The 26,582-nt window shown below is 42.8% G+C and overlaps 1 protein-coding gene across 1 annotated transcript; it reads left to right on the plus strand.

Annotated features, from left to right (window-relative positions):
- The first annotated feature begins 5,466 nt into the window (after positions 1 to 5,466).
- On the plus strand, positions 5,467 to 24,771 carry LOC147892951 (sequence-specific DNA binding transcription factor). Its single transcript, XM_087387120.1, has 5 exons — positions 5,467 to 5,970; positions 6,090 to 6,219; positions 6,395 to 6,595; positions 22,668 to 22,835; positions 23,871 to 24,771. The coding sequence occupies exons 1-5, from the start codon at positions 5,837 to 5,839 to the stop codon at positions 24,372 to 24,374; spliced, it is 1,137 nt and encodes a 378-aa protein (XP_087243246.1). The 5' UTR covers positions 5,467 to 5,836; the 3' UTR covers positions 24,375 to 24,771.
- The last annotated feature ends 1,811 nt before the right edge of the window (positions 24,772 to 26,582 follow it).

Genomic DNA, 26,582 nt, shown 5'->3' on the forward strand with positions numbered 1-26,582 from the left:
TCAATTCTCTAGTATCCCACTTTTGAACAGCCTTCACCTTGCGTAGCCAAGGCCTTCCCAAAATCGATGGATAGGCACGTGCATCCAGCTTGGTAGGGATCACCTGAAAAGTAGTTGACACAAAAATTCCACATACATCCACTTCTAGATTCTTCACAACTCCCAAGGTCTTTACCCTAGTGTTGTCAGCCAATTTGATGCAATAAGGAGAGGTAGTACTAGAGTATTTTAAATCAGCATCTATCAGGTCTTCTCACTCATGACATTAATCGATGCACCTCCATCAATGTGAACATTAGAAATCACTTGACCATCAATGATTACATCAACCATAGGTAGATCATCACCAACATCTATATCTACCTTTTTAACAACATGAATGGCACTTTTCTTCTTTTTCTTCTTTGACACTCTTGTGCTTGCTAGCTTTTCCCATTCCTTTCGTAGTTTTGGAGACAAAGCAAGTAATTAACCAAAGGTGATATGAGCTTCCTTTTCTTTAAGGTCGGACAACAAGTCATAGCTTCTAATGCCTTGTCTTAAAGGAAAGTCTGATTCGCTAATTCTCCTTCTAGATGCCCTCTTTTTCTTAATATGGCGTTCCTCTTCCTAATATTCCTCCTCTACTTCTTCCTTGCTTTCTTCTTCTTCTTTTGCTTTACCATGCCCCCGTTTAGCCATCATTACCTCTCTTTCCTCATCCCCTGAAGAAGCTTCTAACAAGGATACTTGTTTTTATTCTTTCTTTCTCAATCTAGGACACTCGGGACGATAGTGACCTTTTTCATTACATTCATAGCAAGTGACCCCACTCTTATCTCGAGGCATACCTTCACTCTTTGGTGCTTTAGGTTGTCGTGCATTAACGAAATGCAATTTCAAATCAGCAAACTCTGCCATCAATTGGGAGTATTATGATCTAACTCAGAGGACTTTGGTACCTGAGGAGTGCCCATTGCCTCCACCTTAGAAGTTGAAGCTGTTGAAGACACAAAAGATGATTCGATCTTTAGAGAAGCTTCTTTCTTGGTCGCAATGTGAAGTGCCTCCATGTATGTTGTTGGATCTTTACTCTTTACTTTGGAGCGAAGACGAGGCTCCAAAGCCATAACAAATTTGCTCATCTTTAAGTGCTCCATCCCTATGAGACTTTGAGGGGCTGATGATGTAGATGCCATAGCTCACAAAGCTACCATTTCATACTTTGTGCATAAAGTTTCATATCAGAATGCCAACGCAGAGACCATCTCACCCTCTCCTTGATAGAACTGGTCCAACTGCAACATCAAAGCATTTGGCGACTCCACTGCCCCAAATCTCTACTTCATTGCAGCCACCACTTGGTCCCAGTCCTCTTTGGTAGAGTCCAACAAGGCCTCATGGCAACTCAAGGCTACACCTTCAAGAAAATCAAGCAAAATCTCCACTCGATCCTTCATGGACCATCCAGAATGCCAGCATCCTCGAACAAAATCTCAAAGATAAGACTCCGGGTCTTCCCCTTGGGTCCTTCGAAACACTGGAATCTTCACCATGATAAAACACAAAAAGGAAACACCAAGATCCAAATAATATCCCAAACAAGATCCCAGAGAGCCTTAGTATACCAAGACTAACTTATTATGCATAACCACTTGTTGAAAATCCTCCACAATGTGATCCTCAACAAAATCTTCAAAAATAAGTGACCAACTAGCACCATGAAAACATTGTGTATACATGTATTCAAGGATCACCCTTGTCACAATTGGAAGTGCACATAACAGCTTCAAGACATTGTACTCTTCATCATTTGCATAGCAAAAGAAGTTGAAAGCATTAAGAATGACCACTCCATTGTTATAGTCAAAAACTACCCAAAGACTCAACTCTTCTTCACACCAAGCTGCCAGTGCATGAAACAATCCCCAATCTATCATTGTGCTTACTGACGGTGATGTCAATTCACCAACATATTCAAGAGTGCAAACATAAAGGATATGATCATGATGACCATGTGAAAAGGTTGAGCATCACCTTCACAATCTTCTAGTTCTCTTAAACGGGCTGCAATCTCTTCTAACGGAGTTCTTCAGGCATCTTCTTTATCACATCAGAAAACACATGCCTATACTATGCATAACATGCAATCAAGTACACCCGAGACCATTTAGTAAGGTGGGATGAATCCATTACCAAACGTAGCTGACGTCTCCACCAAAAGATGTGACATGAAGTTGGGGGTAATAAACTTCATGCACTCTTCACTTCCTGCTGCTTTCGAACTAAGTGATAGAGATATTCATCACTAGGAAAGGGGCATTAAAAAGAAGCTTTTATACCAAGAGACCACACCATACTATCCTCCCTTATATGAGAATGAAGATGGTAACATCCCAAGTGATGTTGTACTCAAGCATAGGGAGAAGGAAAGGATCAGCGGAGGCCATAATCTCAGCAAGCCCGTCTGTGCCAAAGAGAAGAGCAATACGTTGTTGAAAGAAGATCTTGCGGCTCCTGATATGAACTGATATATATCGAGGAATTTGAAACTCCGGTTCTTATTATTACTACCCTCTCTTCACGTTGCGAGAGTACTGCTCTCCATGCCCAATGCTCATCAGTACACCTTCTCCATCTTGACATAAGATGGGCGGCTACTCTTGCCATGTGTCCCATTAAAAGATGCTCAAGACTCTTAAAATATTGAGAAAGTCAAGAGTCTCCCCACATGGAGGCTGGAGCCCATAGGGACCCTCTCTTTTTCATATGTCCACATCCTCCTTATTCCAAATAGGAATTCTAGAAGGATTCCTCTTGACTCCACACTGCTCTACATGCCTTCCACACGCTTGGCATGTGATCTCTCTTATATTATTGGAACACATGGACACGAGCCCACCTCTTTATATGACTCATTCTTCTTATTTTCTAAAAACCCCATAATATCCCATACACAAATAACTCTCACCCCATACCAAGGTATTTATCATTCATACACATGGTATTTAAAATGATCCATTCCATTCATCCTCTCAATCCCATACAATATCTTAGAAAATAGAAATAAGTGAGAGCCGCTAGGCTATCACCTGATACTCAAACTCTTATCAAACATAGAGAAAAACAATACCAATGCCAAATAAAAAATATCAATTTTTGGCATCACAATGCTCAGCAAATGAGCACGCAGCTCGCAACATTCATCACTGTGACACTACCTTTGCACAGATGCAGTAGAGACTTCCAATTCATAAACACAAATGAGAAGGGGAAAAGAGCATTCATTCTAAAATGTAAAGACAAACTGCATGCACTTGACAATGACTCCATCGACATTTCTGGCCGGAGCATCATCAAAAAATGTATTGACCGACAGTGCATGGACGACTTATGTCTGGCAACATTCGCTGTCGAATACAACCACAACAACAATACTTCCAAGAAAAGAAAGAAACAAAAAATCTTAAGGTTTGTCAAGTTCAACAAATTTAAAGACCTTGACAATTAATACCATGAGCAGCTTCTTCTTTACTGCCCCTTCAGAGAGGACAAGGAGGAGCAATTGAAAGGCCACAGGACTTGGGAAGAAGCCTTTTATGCAAATGAGGATATGATACGCATGAACAAAGAGAAATACAACTACTAGTACTATGACAACAATGACATAGAAAGTCTTTCTACCAACATCACATGCGATGACAAAAATAGTAGAAGCCCGACTTCAGGCAACGAACCACAAAAAGAGAACTCCTACGATATATCATTAGACATGCCAGTAGTATCAAAAGTCATCAAGAGCGACCAATATATGGTCACCACCAAGGAGCAGGTTCTCATGGACAATGCTAAGTACTTCCAAAAGATAAGATCACTTAACGAGGAGCAATGTGAGCTGTTTGATGATGTCATGTTGCGAAAACATATGGACCCACAGGAAAAAATGCACTTGTTTCTTACTGGAGGAAAAGAGATCACACACACTTCTTTAGAGATGTAGACATCATAACGTGTGGAGACTTCTACCAAGCCAAGCCAGTCAAAGATTCGTGGGTCTTCAAAATAGCCGAGAGAGAGCTAGAATGTCTTGCAGAGACATATTGGCAAACAAAACCCAAATGCTTTGAGCTACAATCTATCATGCGCCAAAGCAATGGTGTATTCATAAACACGCTCAACTCATTCAGGAAATGTACCCACACAATCGAAGACTTAGACTACATCAACAAAACATGCTTGCGCCCAGCACCACTAGACCACACATTCCCCCACCTATATTACACAAATTTGCAAACAAGAAAACACAACGACATGATAATGCGGCTTTGCATCGGGCAAAAGCATGTACTTCTTGCAAGGTATCTCTTCTCACACGCAACATGTAGTAGAACACAAACACTAGAGGATCCAAGAAACACATGCAGCCTGCATACCAAAATTGAGATAAAAGAAAAAATGCTAGTAGAACTCTGTTCGGGAAACATCGACCAACAGGACGGCCTAGCGAACGGCGCCGATGAAGTTTTCATGACAGTTTTGACATCCATCGAGAGGGACATAGTGTGGATACTATTCTCGTCAAAAGACATTGGCATGCAAGCATGCCAACATAACATCGATGCTTGTGAGAACAATATCACAAAACAATGGACTCCTATCTTTAGAATTGTGAAAGAGGTACAAGTAGGGCCCTAAAAAACAAGCATCCTCACTGGAGAACAATTTCCTATATAGCCAGCAGCTGCAAGAATAATACATCGTGTGCAAGGGCTAACATTGGAAAGACTCATTTCTCACCAAAGGGAGTACGAGGACACGGGCTAGCATACACAGACTATCCCGAGTCAAGGACATTGAAAGGTTGTACCTATTGGAACCAATTTGAAATGAAAACTTCCACATCGATAAAGATGTGCAAGATGAGATGCATAAACTCAACACGAATGCAGCCTGGGTAACGATAGAGAGCTCCCATCAGCAGCAGGAAAGGCAAAACAGATTTTTTTTGTTGGAATTGCTAAACACAAGATCATTAGCAAAATACATCATGGACATTGAGAGAACGACAAAACTAATGGACTCCAGCATTATTTATCTTCAGGAAACAAAGACAAGACACCAAAAGCAACACACACCACAAGGATCGAATTTTTTTCTCACACAGGACAATGCACATTTGTTCGGAAACACTTGCCAATACACAGAGCAAGGAGTGGAAATAATATCCATTAGCACAACAATTCATGACAAGATCTTCCAGATCTTCAATGTATACAGGCCGCCATCTCAAAAATATAACATGTTCTTGACTTATCCAAAATCATGGACAACAGTTTTAGGAGACTTCAACATAGACATGAGCAAAGCATCACCTGCATCCGCAAACTTGCAAGGGCTCATGTAATCCTTCGCACTCCAACTACAACAACATAAGCCCACAACTATCTACGATTCACACATGGACCAAATTTGGAGTGACTTGCAGCCAGCAAAAAATACACACGAAAATATCACACGCGTATTGGACATACCACTGCATAGTTTTCGCGTATATTGAGTAGGTGATTGCCCACTCTCTCGGCCACAACAAGAGGGAGAGACGACCCTACCCATGTCGTACTGCCTCGGCTAAAACAATCATTCTCAGCAGAACATAACCCACGCACACCTAGGCGAAACACAATATATCGAGAAGAAAAAGCCCTTCCGATGCCAAAAATCAAGTGTATTAGCAAGCTTATGAAAATTTTAAGAATGTAGACTCGTGTTATATAGATATATTCGCTATCATCAAGGCTACCTATCTATTCATCTCTCTGCAAAACAGCTGCGAGGAGGCCAATTGCGGTCTACGCCCATGTCGAGATGCTTGGCACAGCCTGTTGGGCAGAAGCGTCTTACCAATGTGGCGGTAGTGCGCCTCAAAAGCCACGGACTCCGCTTCGAGATCGCCTGCTACAAGAACAAAGTGCTGTCTTGGCGCTCGCGAGTGTGAGTGGATGCGCATGTTTACTAAGCTGTTTCCCTTGCGACGGAATAGGACTGGTCCTGTAAAACCCAGCATTTTGTATTAGCTGTGATTGTTAATGGATTCGTACTCTTTAATTCAGGGAAAAAGACATCGATGAGGTTTTACAGTCGCACACTGTTTACGAAAATGTATCAAAGGGCATCTTGGCAAAGTCGAAGGATCTTATTAAGGCGTTTGGAACCGATGACCCAGAAAAGATCTGCCTTGAGGTTCTCTCTAGGCAGCACTTATCTATATGCTATCTAGTCTCTCCGCCTATTACTGGATAAAAGAAAGAAATGGAGGAAATTTGTCCCTTTCATAAGATAAACGTTTAGCATGCCACCTGTTAGAAGACTTCCTTCTGATTGGATTGTAATGTCTTAATACGTGCTCTTATTTAAGATTCTGGAGAAAGGAGAGCTTCAAGTTGGAGGGAAGGAAAGAGAATCTTATCTTCAAACCCAATTTAGGGACATTGCAACCATCGTCATGGAGAAAACAGTTAATCCAGAGACACAACGGCCCTACACGATTAGCATGATAGAACGCTTCATCCGAGAATCACACTTTGCTGTAGATCCACACAGAAGCTCAAAGCAACAGGTACGACCATTTTCCGTGCATTCTACCTGTATTCTTGTTTTATTCGGCACTTTGGTTTTAAAACATGTATCCAACTAGGAGGAGATAGGGAGACACAAAGTAATCCTTTGAACCTGAGACGGCAGCTTATGCTTAGGTATTTATGGGAACATAAGCTCAACTTTTATGAGTAAGTAGTTAATAGCTGAATATTCCTTATGTTTTTATGTCAGTCTTATTTCTCCTCCATACACACAGGCAATACTCAAAAGTCAATGAACCACTTAACTCTTTATACACACATCCTATACCTAGAAGCCTTTAAGGTTGATGGTTTAGCTAGACGATGAACCGCTTCAATTCCCCCCTCTACAAACCTGGAACTGCCTAGGTAGGACTTTGGGTTGATATTTTACGGAAAGGTAACCCAAGGCAAGGCCACACCCTAAGTTCATCACCTGATGTAACACTCTCTACTTATATCCCCTCGCATAATGCCCTGGCTGGTTGCAGTAGAAGCTTTTCTTTTTTTGTTGCTTCCATTACTTCAAAAGTCCTCTTCATTATCAGGTTTGTCATCTCTCTTTTGTTGTTGGGCTTGCCATTGCCAGGCTTGTTCTTTCATGTGCCCTTGTTCTTGATTTGTGCAACAAAGGCTTTGTCAATGCCCGTCATACATCCTTGCCCTCACTTCCTCCTATACCAACATGGACCCTAGCTGCTAAAAGGTGAGCGGCCTTGATCTTTCCGAAGTCGTAATACTGGTTACAAAGTTCTTGAAGCTGCTCGGCAACAAGTTGGGCATAATCAGGAGCAACTGAACTAGGTCCACCTTATGATCAACCGCTCCGACACATTGTGAGGTAGTCCCGCACCATGTCACCAACAGCTGGTTGTGGAGGTTGAGGACCCTTGCTATACGGTTTGTTCCGCACAAGTCCTTCATCATGTCCCACGCTTCCATTCAAGTATCGGCCAACTGAATGAGTGGAATCTCTCCGTATGTTGTCGTCCTGATTATCAAACATCACTTCTCTTGTCACTCTTCTGGCAGGTCTAGATCAACTACTTTATTATCTTTTTGTTGCATCTTTGATGTCTTTGGGCTTTGGATCTTCTCCCGTCTCGTTACCTTCCACAACATCCTTACCACCAGGTGGCTCCACAGCTTCATCTTCATGATAAGCTAGTTATCCTGTTGGAAAAGTCACCTCCCCATCTCTAAGCCCCCATATGAGGAGAGCATGGGGGGGTGAACCTAGGGTTAGAGAGACTGACACATGAGCAGCAGCATGGCTGCCATGTGGGCAAAAGAAAAGAGAGAGGGAGGGGGCTGCCACATGGGCAGCACCTCATACAAAGAGAGGAGAGTACCTGGCAGAAGGAAGCTTGCCTCCAGGGCAGATCTGGCAGAGAATGGCCAGGGGACTATCAAGAACAGAGCAGAGCAGATCTGTGCAGCATCTCCAGCTTGGAACAAAGGCGCGATGACATCAGCAATGGTACGGACCTGTACGGGTCTGTGGGCAGGTGTACAGCCTGCAATAGGGTCTCCAGCAGCAGCAAAGGGCAGCCTAGCAGCAGCCCAAAAGGGCCTGGCTAGGGCCCTTATATAGGGCTGGTTGAGCCAGCCAACCCGGTGGACCAGGCCGACCAGCAGGTCGGCTGGTTAGGGTTGGGCCAGCCAACCAAGTTGGCCAGAGGGGGTTGGTTCATCCCCCTGCTGGGTCGGCCATTTCTCAGGGCCCTTTGGGCCTATAAAAGGGGGCATTTGGGCCTCCATTACTCATCATCTGGAGCAGCCAATCTACTAGCAGAAGGAGCAGCAGCAGGGCTACCTTTGGGCCTACATTACGAGGAGAAAGAAGTATCTTGTGCTGCGGACCTAGCTCATAGGAGGCTGCCCACCTAGTCTGGTTTCCAGACAGCAAGGTGGAGAGGATCATTCTGGACGGAAAGTCTACAGATGCTTGAGGTGGAGCACGCGGGTTCGACTCTAGAGATAGCCAGCAGATAGGAGGAGTACCTTGTGGTAAGATCGGAGGATGTAATAGTAGTTACTTCCAGCTTAGTAGTGAGCTCTATTTTAGTAGGAAACTACTATTTCCTTTTGTAAATGCTACTTTAAATCATGTAATGCCACGTGGCAGCCCTTGGGAGTTATCCCATAAGCATTTAGTGTTGCTGGCCCACTTTCCCATAATATAAAAAGGGGCTCTAGCTGTACTTCCAAGTACCTTTTGATCATAATACAAATTGGAGTCTACTCCCTTTGGTGATTGACTCAATCCCAAGAAGGATCCCCTAGCAATGGCTAGCCAGCCCATGGAGCTGCAAGTCCATGCCCTCTCATGTGATAGTGTCTCTAACCCTACCTCTCTTATCTTTTCAGTTCTTCTTACTAGTTTAAGTGGCAGTTTAGTAGTCTAGTAGTTGCCCTTGTTACATTTGGTATCAGAGCCATTTTCATGGGAAATTGTGGGGTAAATCATGTCCAAACTTGCTGAAACTTGGAGCATGGCATCTTGAGGCCTATCTTTACTTCTGTGCAAAAATTCATCGCGGTCAGGTGTCCCAGGCAGCTGCTGCCACGTGTTGGGCTGTGCAGAGACCCTAAATTTCAGAGTGCTCAGAATTTGGGGCTTTTAGCATCATTAGATAGCCCTTGCTTCCTTGATCACTCCTATGTGCAAGAAACACGAAATGACCCAGAAATTGCTTGAAAATCTGACTGGTGCAGGCGAATTTGACCTAAATTGCGATCTAGCCAAGTACTGCTCATAATTTGGGGCTTCTTGCACCAAGCTGGTCACCCTAGGCTCTACAGGCTGGTCCTAAATTTTGGTAGATATTGGAGTCCAATTGGGGGAGTTATCAGCATTTTCGACTGGCTATACCTGCATTTCTGCTTCGAATTAGGGTTCCCCTGCTGCAAATAGTGATACCTCTGCCTCCAAGGAGTCGCCTCAGCCTCTGGAGCACATGAACTAAGTTTGGAGTCCATTGAAGATCGTTTACCTTGAAATCTGCTCGAAATTCAGCTTACAGGTGGCGCAGTTGTATAATCCCATCAGATACTTTGAATTTTTTTTGGGGCTTTCTGATTTTGCGGGCCAATCTTCTCTATTCTATCTTGCCTAGCCAAAGAAATCTTATGGCACCAAAGAAATTTGCATCTAATTTCAGAAGGGGGAAAATATCTCAAGATCTAAGATCTGAGATGGAGTATGATGAAGCTCAGTTAATGAGCCAGGCAGAAGAGCATGTTGGAGCCCTGAAACTTGGGGATGACGTCCATATTAGTGAGCAAGAGCCAGAAGATGAGGGATTGGCAAGAAGGTCTACCTCCCAATAACCTCTCAAGTTTCCTCTTTCCAGGCCTGGAGTGGATCTTGAAGGATTTCTGGCTTCTTGCTGCAGCAACAGCAAAGTATTATGGAGAAGAAAAATAAAATGATGCAGCAATTTATGGATCAGCAGCAAAAGCTATCTGGTCAAGTTGGGCAGCTCAATGTAATGCTGGAGCAGAAATTTGATGATGTGGAAAGAGAATCCAAGACTAAGTTTGACTATGCTTTCACTCAGCTAAGAAATATGAGGAGTGATGTGAATCAAGTGAGGAATAGAGCTGAACCTAGAGGGAAGGAAATCCTAAGGGAGGATGTTCCCAAGAAGGTTGTGGAACCAAATCAGGGTGGTTTGAACTCAGGAAAAGGTGGATTTATGGCAGAGGCTAGAAGATCTCATCCACAACCACCTTCCTACATGTGCCCCCATGGAATGAAATCTGTCAGGTACTACAGAAACAAGTCCAGCTCATGTGCCAATTCCAGAAGGTGGAACCAGTTCATCCAAAGTGTACCAAGTGTCACTTAAGAGAGGTGAAATTTTGACACAACAGTTGATGGCTTATAATCAGTTAGATTCAGATGTTAAAGAGGTTATGTCTTTCACTTAGTTTGTGAAGACCACTCAGGTTGATATTAAAAAAGAAATGGAGCAAGGTTCTAGTATGGGCAAGGACTACAAGGACAAAATAGTGCTGCAGAAATTTAAGGGACCACCTCACCAAATGAGCTTTATGAGTGGCTAAGCAAGTTGGAAGATTACTTCAAGTTGAGCCCTAGAACTGATGCTGCCAAACTTCAATTCGCAGTCCTACATTTAGAGGACTATGCCCACACATGGTGGAGGCACTACTCACAAGAAGTGGAAGGGGGACTTAGACTACCTATGGCCACATGGGAGGAGTTCAAACAGGAAATGGTTGTCACCTTTCTCTCTCCTTTGGTTGTAAATCAATACTTGTGTCGATTGTATGATTTGGTTCAAAATGGATCAGTTAAGCACTATATAAAACAGTTTTGGAAGCTTTCCCTTTTTGTGAGAGGGATAGATGAAAAACAGAGAATGATTAGGTTTATTAATGGGCTTGAATCCTCTATTGCTTCTGATGTGATGGCCTCTAGACCCAAGTCATTGGATGAAGCCATGTAACTGGCAGAATTGTATGAGCCCAAGTATAATCCAAGGGAGAAGGTCATTGGGATAGGTACTTTCCAGAAGCCAAGTACAATGGATTATGGTGTGATGAAGTCTATGGGTGAACAGAAGCTTCAATTGGGGTATAAGCCTTCTCAATCAGCCTCAGCTTATGGTGTACCAGGTAGAACAATTCCCAAATATCCTACCCTCAATGCTTCAAAGGCCACTCTTGTTGCCAAAGAGTCCAAAGCTGATGGAAGATATCTAGACCTTGACAAGGGCAGGAGGGAGGTTCAAAAACAGTTTCCCCAATCACTAATGGATGAGAGGAGAAAGAAGGGACTATGCTTTAGGTGTGGAGAAAAGTGGAGTGGTTCCTTTTTCATTCGAAATCAAAGCCAAGCATTTCCACACGGCAGCTCATTCGACATTTTTCTGATAGAAGTTGGTTGGTCAACTGGGGGTTTCCGGCCATCCATCTTAGGTCTCATTGTCACTGAAAGGAGAATATTGATCACAACAAATCATGCAAGGCAAAGTCAGCCTCAGGTAAGCTGAGCATCATCATTGAGGTTTCAGAATCTGAGGAGGAGTATGAGGAGCCTGAAGAGTACCATGATTGTGATGAGAACTTTGTCTTCAATCCTGGGGGTCTCAATCTTGGTGAGTTGAGAGCCATGGACAGCTCTAGGCCATGGAATTTACTACCGTTTGCTGCTCAGTCAGTTTCAGATGCAACTGCAGCAAGGAATGGGCACAAGTCCTATCATCTTGAGGATCCTTTTGCTTGCTGTGAACCCAGCAGAGAAGCTGAAAGCTATGTCATTTCCAGCAATGCTCTAAGTGGGATAAGTGGACGTACTACGTTTAGAGTCAAAGGGCAAGTTAAGGGCAGAGATGTCTATGTACTCGTGGACACAGGAAGTACTCACAGCTTCATAAATTCCAGGTCTATTCAATCATTTAAGCTCCCAAGTGGTGAACTACCTCAAAGCGCTGATGGAGCCTACACTACCAGCAAAGGATTTGCAAAGATGTGGATATTAAGCTCTCTTCAGAATACTCTTGTACTAAGGATTTATTTGCATTAAATCTTGGTCCTATAGATATCATTCTTGGCTGTGATTGGCTTGGAACACTAGGTAAGTTCACCATGGATCTCAAAGGGATGACCATGACTTTCCAAGATGGGGCTAAGGAAGTTTGTTTATTTGGAATTCATCCTCATAAATTACAGTTGGTCACTGTTAAACAGCTTAGAAGACTCTTGAAGAAAGAGGTGAGTCTATTTGGACTTAAGCTTGAAGCTGAAAGCACTCAAAAATCTGGCAGGACTTCAAAGTTGAAGATGTTGACATGCTGGATTTGCTACAGCAATATAAGGACATATTTAGGGAACCCCTGCTCGGTCTACCATCAAAAAGGAAAGTGGATCATGCCATTTATTTGGAGGAAGGGGCTAAACTTGTCAAGAAAGCTCCCTACAGGCTGTCAAGGGCAGAAAAAGATGAAATGGTTAAACAAATTTAGGAATTAATGGATAAGGGCTTTATTACCCATAGTCAATCCCCATTTGCTTCTCCTGTTCTATTGGTTAAGAAGAAAGATGGGACTTTCAGATTGTGCATTGACTATAGGGAGTTAAACAAAATGACAATTAAAATCAGGATTCCTATCCTAGAGTGGATGACCTATTGGATGAGCTTAAGGGAGCCAAATACTTCTCAAAGATAGACCTCAGGTCAGGGTACCATCAGATAAGGATCAAGGAGGGAAATGAGAGTAAAATTGCCTTTAGAACTGAAAGAGGACATTATGAGTTCAAAGTGATGCCCTTTGGGCTCACTAATGCCCCAGCTACCTTTCAGTACTTGATGAACCAATTTTGGGTCCTTATCTCTTCAAGTTTGCACTTGTGTTCTTTGATGATATACTCATATACAGCAAGAGTAAGGAAGAGCATTTACAGCATGTCGCTAAGGTTTTGGAGATTCTCAGGCTGCACCAGCTATATGCCAAACCTTCTAAGTGCTCTTTCATGGTGCAAAGGGTGGAGTACTTGGGTCACATCATCTCACCTGAGGGTATCTCAGTGGATCCAGCAAAAGTGCAGGTGGTAAAGCAATGGCCAACACCCTCAAATCTCACTCAGTTAAGGGGTTTTCTTGGTCTGACTTCTTTCTACAGAAGATTTATTAGGCACAATGCCAAGAGAGCTGCAGTTTTAACAGATTTGCTCAAGAAGGGAGCCTTCTCATGGAGTTCATCTGCCCAAGCAGCTTTCAATGATCTCAAGGAATGTCTCACTTCAGCACCTATCTTGACATGCCCAGATTTTTCAAAGGCTTTCTTTATTGAAGCTGATGCTAGTGGCAGGGGCTGAGTGACAAGGAATTTATTTTTCCTACACATGATAAGGAGATGCTTGCCATTGTTCATGCTATCAAGAAATGGCACCATTACCTATATGGCAGCCAGTTCAAGGTCAAAACTGATCATAGATCCTTGAGGTATTTCCTATCACAAAGTACTCTTACCCCAAGGCAAAGGAGATGGTTAGCATTTGTGCAAGGCTATGACTTTGACATTGAGTATAAGAAGGGAAAAGATAATGTGGTAGCTGATGCTTTGTCTAGGCTTTGGTCTTGTCAATGTTATGCAGTCACTACCCTCTACAAGGATTGGATTCATGACATCCAAGAGGAATATATGGAGCATCCGGAATCTGCTGATATTTTCATGGCACTTCAGGACCCCATGCTTGGATTATCCACAATATGCCTTAAGGAATGGATTGCTATGGTACTTGGATAGAGTTTATTTGATCCCTCATTCCTCATTCAAAAATCAGATCTTGGCTGAGTTTCATAGCTCACCTATGGCAGGACATATTGGGCTAGGTAAGACCTATGAAAGGGTTAAACAAAGCTTCTATTGGAAGGGTCTGTGGGAAGATGTAATGCAGTATGTAAAGAGCTGTGAGCAATGCCAGCAAAATAGAATTGAGAACACTTATCCTGCTGGCCTATTAAATCCCCTACCCATTCGTGAGGGTAAGTGGACACATATCGGCATTGATTTTATCACAGGACTGCCCATAACAGCAAAGGGATGGAATAGTATTCTGGTGGTGGTGGATAGAATGACCAAGACAGCTCACTTTATTCCTACCAAGACCACTTATTCTTCTTCTGAAGTGGCCAATCAGTTTGTGGAGTATATCTTCAAGTTGCATGGCCTTCCACAGGAGATTGTGAGTGATAGGGATGCAAAATTAACGAGTGGTTTTTGGAAAGAATTCTTCTCTCAAATTGGAACAAAGTTGACCCCTAGTACAGCATATCATCCCCAAACAGATGGTCAGTCAGAGAGTAAATAAGTGGGTAGAGGAATACTTGAGACACTTTTTCTTTGAGACACAAAAGTCTTGGGATACATGGTTGTCTTTAGCAGAATTTTGTTACAATTCCACCCAGCACACCTCTATTGGCATGTCACCTTTTGAAGCATTATATGGGTGCCAAGTTCAGGTACCCTCCACCATCAAAGATAAATCAGCATGCAAAGGATGAAGTGGATAGAATGCAAGCCATCCTACAGCTGGCCAAGGATAACCTTCTCAAAGCACAAGCTAGGATGAAGGAAAATGCATATAAGAAGAGGAGGCATGTGGAATTTGAGGAGGGAGATTGGGTTTATCTCAGGCTGCACCCTCATAGGTATGCTTCCTTAAGGGGCAATACTAACACTAAGTTAGCTCACAGGTTCTATGGCCCATTTCAGATCCTTAAGAATTTGAGAGACTTAGCCTATAAACTCAGCTTACCAGCCACAGCCAATATTCATAATGTATTTCATGTTTCTCTACTCAAGAGGTATGTGGGCCCATCCATTCCAGTTGCAGCAGATTTGCCTCCCATGGATGAATCAGGTCAAATTGAGTATATTCTAGAAAAGATCTTGGGCTATAGAGACAAGGTTCTTAAAAATAAAGCCATGGTGGAGTATCTCATCAAATGGAAAAACCTGCCTAAGGAGGAGGCTACATGGCAGCCAGAGAGCATTTTGCAGGAGCATCCACATCTCATGGATTGAGTCTATGCGTACTTGTCCATACCAGGCTGGAATATTCCTGCCCTTCTTTCCATTTCAGTTGTACTATTTGTCTTCGTTTTGAGGGCAAATTTTCGGGGGATTGTAACAGTAGTTACTTCCAGTTAGCTCTATTTTAGTAGGAAACTACTATTTCCTTTTGTAAATGCTACTTTAAATCATGTAATGCCACGTGGCAGCCCTTGGGAGTTATCTTATAAGCATTTAGTGTTGCTGGCCCACTTTCCCATAATATAAAAAGGGGCTTCAGCTGTACTTCCAAGTACCTTTTGATCATAAACAAATTGGAGTCTACTCCCTTTGGTGATTGACTCAATCCCAAGAAGGATCCCCTAGCAATGGCTAGCCAGCCCATGGAGCTGCAAGTCCATGCCCTCTCATGTAAGAGTGTCTCTAACCCTACCCCTCTATCTTTTCAATTCTTTTTACTAGTTTAAGTGGCAGCTTAGTAGTCTAGTAGTTGCCCTTGTTACAGAGGACGACACCATTGGTGGGACTCTGGATCTATCTCTTTTATTTTGTCCATAGCTTTGGATGGAAATATATTATTTTGGTGGTTTCTCTATCTGGCTGGTTCATTGTCTATTGATGAGTCTGCACATCTATTCTATGCATATCAAATTAAGAAGTTTGTGATTCCACACCCCACACCACACTGTGTGAGCTCCTGGGCAATTCTATCAGTCTTCCGATGTGCATACCCTCTATTGGGTCATTTCTAACATGGTATCAGAGCCCAAGTATGAGGCTCACAGGTGTGGGAGCCTGAAGGTATGGACCTTGCTGAAGGACGACCCTAATTCAGAAGCTCTTGGGAATCGACTTCCATGATTGGAGGACAGTTACCTTGCGAGAAGGAGGTTGACTCAGGTTCAGTCAGGTGCGTTCAGAGTTCTGGTCTACTGAAGGTTGAGTTTGTTCGACTTTGTTGTGTGGTTTAGCAGCAGAAATGTCAACCTCTTTAGCCTCTTCAGCCCCTGCTCTCTCTTCCTCCTCCCCCCAAATTTCTTTTTCACTATCCCTAACTTTGGAGAGTCTGGGAAATTGGACGGGACAAACTACACGATCTGGAAGGTGAAGATTCGGAGTCATTTAGTGGCTCGAAAGCTGTGGAAATTGACAATGGGAGTGAGGTGAAACCGGAGGACATGGTGGACAGACAAGGGAATATACTCATGGCAGTAGACGAAGAGGAGCTCGAAGCTTGGGAAGACAGAGATGTGTGAGAAAGAAGGAGAGCAAGAGTGAGCTGAATGTAAATCACTCAATAGTGGACTGAAATGAAGTGTAGTACAAAGAAGAGATGAGGGGTTTTGTCTAAGTGACAAAACCCTATCTAATCACTAACCGTAGTTAGGGATTAGACTGTGGTTAGGGAGATAAACCTCTAAGAGGGAAAAGTGCCCCTAACCCACTTATTACAGTTTAGGGCACTGCGAAATGCGTCAAACTTCTTACGTGGAAGTGCTTTCGTGAAGATGTTTGCAACATTGTCATGTGTTGACACATAGATCATACTAATCTCCCCTGCATGCAACTTCTCTCTGACATAATGATAATGAACCTCAATGTGCTTCGTGCGAGCATGAAACACATGATTCTTTGCCACTGCTATAGCAGTGTGACTATCAGTGAGAATTGGAGAAGGATCCTCCAATAAGAGACGAAGATCAGTGAACAAACGTCGCAGCCAAACACATTCAACTGTCGCTGTGAAAGCTGTCTTGTACTCAGCTTCACATGAGGAAGTAGCCACTGTAGATTGCTTCTTGCTCAGCCAAGAAATGCAAGCTTTGCCCAAAAAGAAACAATTACCACTAGTGGACTGCCTGGTATGATAGTCTCCAGACCAATCTGAATCACTGTAAGCATGCATCTACAAGTCACCCCCCTTGGGAAACATCAAGCCATAAGACTTTGTGCCTTGCAAATAATGGAAGATGCGTTTTATAGCCTGCCAATGTGTTGTCTTTGGATTGTGCATATATCTGCTCACCTGAGATATTGCATACTGAATATCAAGCCGTGTATTGCAGAAGTATATGAGGCATCCAACAGCCTGGCTGTAAAGTGTGACATCCACTGATTCACCTGCATCATACATAGTAAGCTTTAGCCCCGGCTCCATGGGAGTGGCTATAGGCTTACAATCCTGCATGTTGAATCTATCCAAGAGCTTTTGCGCATACTTGGATTGAGACATAACGATGCCACGCTTGTCTTGTATAAACTGGATCCCCAAATAAAAATTTCACATGCCCAAATCTGTCATGTCAAATTCAGCTTTCAACTCAGCTTTGAAATTTGCAATTATTTCCTAATTTGACCCCGTGAGCAGCATGTCATCTACATAAAGAATGATGACCAAAATATCCCCCCCCATTCTTCTTGATGTAGAGGTTGCTTTCCGTGGGACTATTATGTAACGCCTTACTTACCAGGAATGCATCAATCTTTGCATACAATGAACATGGGGCTTGTTTCAGCCCATATAAAGCTTTGTTAAGCTTACAAACTTGAAGTGCGTTGCCAGAAAGTTCAAATCCAGGAGGTTGTTTGACATAAACCTCTTCCTGCAAGTCCCCATTAAGGAAAGCTGTTTTTATGTCCAATCGATGGACATTCCAAACAAAATTTGCAGCCATGGCAATAACTGACCGTATGGTGGTCATCCGGGATGTAGGAGCAAAAGTCTCCTCATAATCTATGCCTTTCTTTTGTGCATAGCTTTTGGCAACTAGCCTTGCCTTATACTTGTCAATGGACCCATCTGGCTTCCTTTTCACCTTGAAAACCCACTTGGTACCAATGGCATGCTTGCCTGGTGGCAAATCCACAACATCCCTATGAACCACCCTTCAATCACATGGGTGAAGTACTCTGGAGCCATCGCAGAAGAACCTAGTGTACCTAAGTTGCACAAATTCATCCCCTTACACAACCAGAATCAATAAACCCATGAAGTTCAACAGGATTCCCTATGGCATAAGCAAACCAAAAGATAAAGTGCTACGCATATAACATTCCAATGTGTAACAGTGGGACAATGCATGAACTGAGACCAAAATGGACTGAACCAGGCAGCCCCAAACCAGCCGACTTTGCTGGTCTGTGGGGGCCGACCTGGTTGGCCCCTTCTGGCCCTGGTTGGCTGGTTTTGACCAGCCCAATATTTGTAACCACCTGGCCACATGGCATTCTGCCAGTGGACCAGGCCAACCTCCAGGTTCCCCATCATCCCTCCGGGTCTCTTCCAGCCTTTGATCTTCAGCTCCAGCCCTGTTCTGACACCTGCAGCCAACCGTCCAGTTCCGTACAGGTGTGCCACGTGTCTCATCTGCTTGCTGACCTCTCTGCATGGTTCTATCTTGCTCCACCTGCTCCAAACACCTACGCAGGCTGTCAGAACCTCCCGGGTCTGATCCACACCGTGTGTACATGCTGAACAAGCTCCAGATTGTCCCACCTGTCATGGCGGCTGCTTCTGGCAGGGTCCCATGCTGTGCTGCTGCTGTGACTGTGTACCAATCATCTCCAAGCAGCCAGATACATGATCTGATTGTGCTGCCCACATGGCAGCCACATCATCCCCAAGTCCACCTCCCCCATGCTCTCCTCAAATAAGGGCTTACAGACAAGGAGGTGACTTTTTCAATAGGATGCTCTATGGCGAGCACAAGTAGTGCTCCTATTTCTATCCTTGCACTCGTCAGGTTGCATGCTCATTAGTGAGCTTCAGTCACAATCCATAGTGTGAGTTCCTTAGACAGCACCCTCCAGCAAACATATGCTCTCCTACTGGCTGTATGTGTGCACCAAAAATTGCTCCTGGGTGGGTGAGGGCTGCCTCAAAACCGAACTAGTTGTGCCCACAAATGGGCCTATTTATAGGGCTTTAGGCCCTCTAGACAGGCTGAACCAGTCAGCAGACTGGCCGACCAGTGTACAAATCAGTCGACCAGCCATAGACTGGGCCAACCCAATCTGTGCTTATGCTGAGCTGATCAGGCTGTTCAAAGGCCCCTTTTCTGCCGACCTGACAGTCCACAGACTGTTCAGACTCCAGACTGCCGACCTGCTGGCAGTCCTCCCTGGCTAAGTAAATGTGCAGCCTGATATCCCTTGCAACACCACACCAATGTGTCCATCTCCAGAGCCTGTAGCAGCACCTGCCCACTTCTGCACAGTGGCCACGCATCTCTGCAACAGATCCACGACTCTTGTGGATGCTCCAGGAAATTATCGCCGTACTGCGTGTATCTGTTGTTGGCCTCCGCACCAGCTGGTACACCTTCTGTACTTGCTGCTGTACCATCATGGCAGATGCCCGCCGTGCCTATGAGCATCAGTCTTCTGGACCATTGCAAGACACTTCAGACACGTGTCTTACCTTAAGACACCTTTAGACACTCCTTTTCCCCCCCTTTTTTTTGGGGGGGGTGGGGTGTAACGACAAACATTGAGTTTGACTTAACCATGCTATCATTGATGGTGACTTTGGATTCAGCAATGGCAATGACCTTGCAAATTCGGATTAGGATGAATCTTGAGAGATTTGACTCTTGAGAGTTGAACGTTTCCTTTCAATTATATGTATCGTGATGTAGATTTTATTCATGTCACATGTGACCGACTGACTATTGCCATGATTTTTATGTTTTTTTCTCTATGATGATTGGTATATAATCTATGTAGCCCTCTAAGCTCTTGTTAAGTTGTTTATCTAGATTTTTGAATATCAAGATTCAATGGTCAATTTAAACCTTTAAAGTTGTTAGTCGTGACTTGCAAGCTCGAGTCGTACTCTTAACTTGCAAGCTCTTGAGTCCCGAGTCTTAACTTTAACGGTTAAGTCTTGAGTGACGAGTCTTGACTCTTAACTACATTTTACGAGTGCACTGTTACTTCTTGCATTGTTTAAGTGTAGCTTATTGTACTTCTAGAATCTAGCAGCTAGCTATGCTAGCAAGTTGTACACTCGTATTCTTATACATATATTAATTAAATAATTATTATAACCACCACAATGACGTGTCTTACATGTCTTATCTTTAAGACAATTTAGACACTTGTGTCTGAAGCGTGTCTAACGTGTCGTGTCTTAACGTGTCTTACAAGCATGCCATGCAAGCCGAGCCGTCTCTTTTGGGCCGACCCATTGGTATGTATCCGATTAGTGCTCCTTTCATTGCACCAGCTAGTATTTCTGGAGCTGGTTTTGGTTTATATGGCATCCCACACCCCCGGGAGAGAGGTCAGTCCTCTTCTCAACCCTTTGGCATGCCATCATTTCAAAGAGATGCATTTGGCAAAGAGACCCAGCCAGGGGTTCATGCACCTATCGCTCTGCCAGTGAGCACATATAGCCGGACACAGCCAGTGCATCAATTGGCAGTAGCTACTATGCAACAAGGGGTTAGTGGTGGGCAGCAAGTCACTTTTGATGAGATGCTGGTAGATTTATTGCGTTCGTATAAGGCCCTTTCTGAGGCCATCAAACTTGAGATGTCTTTCTCCAATTATGTGAACTTCAAGCGTGAGGGAGGTTATGCACACAGGAATTATGCAGCCATGGATGTCAAGGACAAACTCATAGTGCATAAGTTCAAAGGGGACACTCGCACACCTAATGAGCTGGAGGAGTGACTTACGAAGCTGGAAGATTATTTTCGCTTCTACCCAAAGTAGGATGAAGACTGCATAATCTTTGCGGGTATGCACATGCAAGACTATGCACATACTTGGTTGCGGTATATGAGGGATTCACCTCAAAGGCCAACCACATGGAGGGGTTTTTAAGAAATGATGGTTACTACCTTCGTATCCCCACTCATCTTGGATCAGTACTCGGCTGAATTCTATGCTTTGTCACAGACTAGTACAGTCCAAGAGTATTTGGAACGCCTTTGGAGACTCTTCTTGTTTGTACAGGACGCATCTGAGAAAGGGAAGTTGCTGCGTTTCATCCAAGGATTGAGTCCTTCCCTAGCTGCAGATGTGAAGCCACATAACCTTCAAACAATTGAGCGTGCAGCCCAATTGGCAGAGGTGTTTGAGTTCAGATATGTCAGCAAGTATAAGATGGCAGCGGGCAGTGCATATGGGAATGCAAATGAAGGTGACTGATTGGCATGATAGGAAATCAGCAGCAGCACCATTTCCAAGGTTTCCCATTGTTACATGTAGCAAGATGCCATATGCTAAGCCATACAAGTCATCTGATGCTAAGCCAAGAGCTAAGCCAAGTGTTGGTAATGAAAAATCAGAATTTAAACAACCAGCAGAAAGCGGGCAAACTTAGGCTTTAAGTGTGGTGAGAAGTGGACTCCTGAGCATCGGGAAGTTTGCAAAATGCGTAACAATGGTACTGCAAATCTCAGCATGATTATTGAGATATCGGATGATGAGGAGATAATGGATGCATTTGAGACCTTGGATGCCACTCATGATGATTTAGAGGGTGCACATGACGAGGAAGAAGCTCCAGATACTAGAGCCATGAAGGGGGTTGATTTTCCCTTTGATCCCGGTGGTGCTAATGAACATAAATGCATGTTATACAATCCAATGGCATTCAGCCCACCTGTGGCATGCGGGGCCGTTGGCCTACCGCCTTTCATATGGAGCATCAGATTGCTATGCCTTTTCATGTGCGAGAGGATGCAAGTGGAAATGCTCTCGTGGACGAGGAGGAGATCTATTGGGATGAGCAACAAACAATTTATGCTATCTCTTTTCATGCTTTGATGGGTGTCAAAAGTGCTGAGACTATTAGATTGCAAGGGTGCATATAAACTAGAATTGCCTCCACATGTAAAAGTTCACCCGGTATTTCATGTCAGTAGATTGAAAGAGGTGTTGGGGGCTGGAGACACTCTCGTTTTGCCCCAAGAACTTGTGGAGATTGAGGATTTGACCTATGTTCCACATGAACATGAAAAAGTTATCGATTTCAGGGAAAGGAAACTTAGGAACAAGTTAATTCGGGAGTTCAAAGTTAAGTGAAAGCATAGGTCCGAGGAGGACTAAACTTGGGAGTCGATAGCTAGTTTGCAAAAGAACCTTCCCAATTTTATTTAAGAGTAAACGCTTAAAAGACGGGAAAATGTTATGTACCTAGGTTAGGGGGGTGTGGCAGATCTATACACTTCAAAGCTGCCTCAAAACCTTTTTCAGTGTCATCTGCCCCTACTAAGTTTCTCTTGCTATTGAAAAATGGTCTTTGAATTTCTTCCTTTGTTACCAATTTCACTTTTTCTTGCTCAATGTTCATGACCATATAGCAACAAGAATGTCATATTTATGCCATGTCATGATAATTGTCATATTGCCATGTTTTTAGTGGTTTTTATACGTCGGCACAGCACCACCTCTCGTAGCAAGTATTTTCATCATTTAAAATGCAGCTCTGAAAACTATATCGTGGCCCACAAAAGTGTGAGAGGTATATTGTTACAGGCTCAGCTTAGGACTTATCATGACCATTTTAGTGCAGGCTTTGGAGCTTATCAAGGAGCTGGAGAAACAGTTCCCCATTGCCAGAGCAAGAATGAGACTACAGCTCATGGTGCCCAATGATCAAGGCTCGAAGCTTTTGAGCAAGCTGCAAGAGTGGAATTCTGATGTTGAACAGGTGGACGAAGGGAATGCGATGTGCAGGGTGGTATGACTCTTCCTACATTTTGAGGCTTTTATCTTTGCTTGTTTGCAGGTTAATATGGGTGCCGATGGGGTGAGTGTCGGTCGATGATGTCTATTCTTTGAGCAGCATTTTTTGAGTGAGGTTTTCTTTTTAAGCAAGGTTCACCAGGCAAATGTGAAACTCGACGTTAGGACAGCACATGATATATTTTCCAGACTCACTGCATTGAACAATCTTAATCTATCATAGACAGTCACGAGGAGGGGAGCACCTACCTTATTACAATGCCCTACCCCAAAATGCACAATTTTTCATACTGTGGTTGATGCTTATTTTCTGATCTAGAGTCATTATTGTATGGAATATCGTACTAGATCTATGTAACCTTTGTGAGATGGTAATGGTAGGGAAGTTGAACAACCAGAAAAAATATTATGTAAATGAGATCTAGTCATACGCTGAGGTCCTAGCAAGTCCGTTGGTCACAACAAAGCATGTTTCTAAGGTTTTGAACTCGATGCACATATCAAAACGTTTCTATCTCAAAGAAACGTTGGCAGGCATATTATGATAAGATCTTTGTGCCAAGAGAAACGTAATCCAAAAAAATGTTGAATGTTCATATTCTAGCAATGGCAGGGAGTCAGTGCCAGATAGCTTTGTGTCCTGTTGGGCATATCGATGATGTTTAGGCTCAGGCCTGCCTTTCGTGTTGAATATACTCAGGGTTAACATTGGCCTGAAAATGTTGTAAAATATGTGTGAATGTGATGCACATATATGCATGTGTGCGCTAGGGCTTTCATCCAAAATTTGGGGGAAAAGTTGGATGCTTTTTGGAAATTAGAAAAGAAACAAACAGTGGAAAAAATATCGCCAATCTCGCTTTTATGATTTCTTGCTCCCGAAAATGCTGCTCAGAGGAGTCTCTGTATCATGTGTGTTTATTTAAGTTTGGCAGCTGGCTTTAATTTTTAAGCTGGGTGTCCTTTACAGATTATGGTGGCGACCAGCTTCTTTTGCATTTGATTTCCGTCTGATTGATTACCTCTGCAGGTTTGCCAACTTGAACCTGGTCATTTCCGGGAGTGTGATGCATTGGTAAGGGATTCTCATGGAAGGATGGAAGTAAAATCAATGGCTGTGCAAAAGGAAGGTGATGGCAACCTTGAGGATTATGCTGAAAATCTTGAATCTCATGCATCTGGCTCTCGCACAGCTAACCCAGCTGATGCGGTTGCAAGCAAAGCTAGTGACGTTACTTATGAGAAGGGCCTTTCTGTTTTGGCAAGCTCTCTGTCCCTGCAGGCAGGGAAGGATGAAAGTGCTGCTCAAGGAGTGACATTGGCAAGTATTGACAGGAAGAAACAAATGAAATGCAATACTTGTAATGCTGAAGTTGGAGATGCTACACAGTATAGAGAGCATTTTAAGTCTGGCTGGCATAAGCATAACTTGAAACGCAAGGTGAAGCAGCTTCTTCCAGTCTCATCAGAGGAGTGGCTTCTTGATACCGATATACCAAATGAAACTAATGATTTAAACGAGTATTGTTCTTGATGTCATGACAAGAGAAATGATTATTTAGTTAATTAATAGTGATTAGAACCTTATTATTGTTAGGCACCAATTTGATGGTGCAGTTATGTGTTTGTATTTATGATCGATCAAGTGGTGTAAATAGTATCGCCAAAACTATGAAACATTGGTCAATGATTAGTAATAAAGATGTGCACACACGTGTCTAGGTCCTAGGGGCAATAGGAAAGAGAAGGGTGCATTAGAGTGCATTGAATGGTAGGTGCATGGGTCATAGGATAAGGGTAGGTGTAAATGGGAAGATGGAACTTGAGTGATCTCAAGGGACATTAATGAAAGGGTATCACCCTTTCATTGTGAATCTCACGTAGCATTCTCTCTACCACATTGCATTCATCCGCCCTCTCTCTCCCACCTTGCATGTAGGTCAAAATAGAAACAAGTACTCTCACGAGGGCGCTCTTTCCCATTGGAGGGCCAATTGGCATTCAAATTCTGCATGCATTGCACACATTTGTATTCTCGAAAAGTTTTGTTTTTTCACACTTGGTTTCAATTGTCCAATGAATGAGTTTATTTGTTGAAGCACTCCCCAGATTTATGAGCATAGTAGGAAGAGTGTGTTGGACCTTGTATTTTCGTGTATGTGTGGATGATAGATGGCTACAATGAAATAGAATCATTAAACCAATATGTCTTATGGGTGTCCTTCCTTACTTCCAAGGTCACATTTCTCAATCCTAAGACTACCATGTGTGCACGCCAATGACTTTCTCTATCCATTCGTGTACTTTAGAATCTTGTATATGTATACATATGTACGTGTAATCATGACACAAAACACATTGTGCACATCCAAGTTCATGAATCATCACTTACACAGACCATTGTACATAGATATTATTTATGCATGCAACACATGCACAAAGCCATGACGGATTTTATTAGACCGATTATGATGCATGTAACGCACACACAAAATATTAAATAATAAAGAGAATGCTTTAAATTTATTTTGATATGCACAATACTACCAGCAATAGGCTTCTTATGCGGTACAAGGCGACTATTGACAAGAATGCTATCAACATCATTGATAACAAGTGTACTGTTGATGGTATTAATAGTAGTATAACCAATAGTAGGGTGACTACTACTATTGGTAGTGGGCCAAATATTATGGTAGTTTCTTTTTCCAAGTAATTACACTGTCAAGATGTGTCCATGTGCGATTGCTACTAGAATGTGTTCATTTGTGATCGCACTTGTCATTGTGTGAAAAAGATATTCATTATGCATAAAGGGGCACAATTTTGCGAATATGCAATCCTTGCAAAGGAGAAATTGTCGTTATAGTTATATAGTGCTTCTAGGTGGTTTTTCTTTGTTAGAGTTGTAAAGCCATACTAGTGTTTTTGCTACACGTGTATGCATGTATTGAGTATGTAATCATTATCATTATAAGCATAACTGTGAATGATTTTTTCAAATTGATTCTTAATTTAGAAGATGAGTAAATGCATGTGAAGGTGATAGTTACTTTAACGTGGTATGTTATTATTGTATGGATCTGAGTCAAACTTTGAATCTGGGGAGATGATGCCTAAGTTGTATTTATTTGAGCAAATTTTTAAAATTCAAAATTTTTTCTTCAATTCACAGTTTCATGATTTTCTATGCAAATCATGAATAGGTTTGTTATTTCATATGTTCATATAAGATAGAAGTTTGTACGTATAGAGTAATAGCACCATCTTTTAAAGATTGCTTCCCACTACTTTAATTTGCATGTTTAATTGTAGTATTTTGTTCACCTACTTGAGTGTCTCCTACCTACTCTTGTGCCTCCAAATTGCTCTCTTACGTACTTTACTTCCTACTTCCCTCCATCAAATCAATATAGTACTATATTTACATACAGTCAAATCCAACATCTTGTAAGAAAAAGAGCACAATAAAAAATGATTTCTTTGCTAATCACAAAAAGATTGCTTTTAAAAAGCATTCATATTTTAAAAATTCAAGGCACAATTGTTTTGACGACATTCAGATTGTGAGACAATCTAGGTCTAGGTGAGTCCATGCGGTAGCCATGTCTGTTATTGCATAACCAAACGGGTTAGTAGCAGTGATTGCGAGGGGTGTGCATGGGTAGGTTAGTTGCAAAATGGTTGACGGTTCGGTTCTCAAACGGTTCCTAACCGATATCTTGTTCTTGTATGCATGATA

This window comes from Dipteris shenzhenensis, chromosome 16 (genome assembly GCF_047967505.1).
Source record: "Dipteris shenzhenensis isolate YYH24624 ecotype China chromosome 16, Dip_SZ_1.0, whole genome shotgun sequence".
Lineage (NCBI taxonomy): Eukaryota > Viridiplantae > Streptophyta > Polypodiopsida > Gleicheniales > Dipteridaceae > Dipteris > Dipteris shenzhenensis.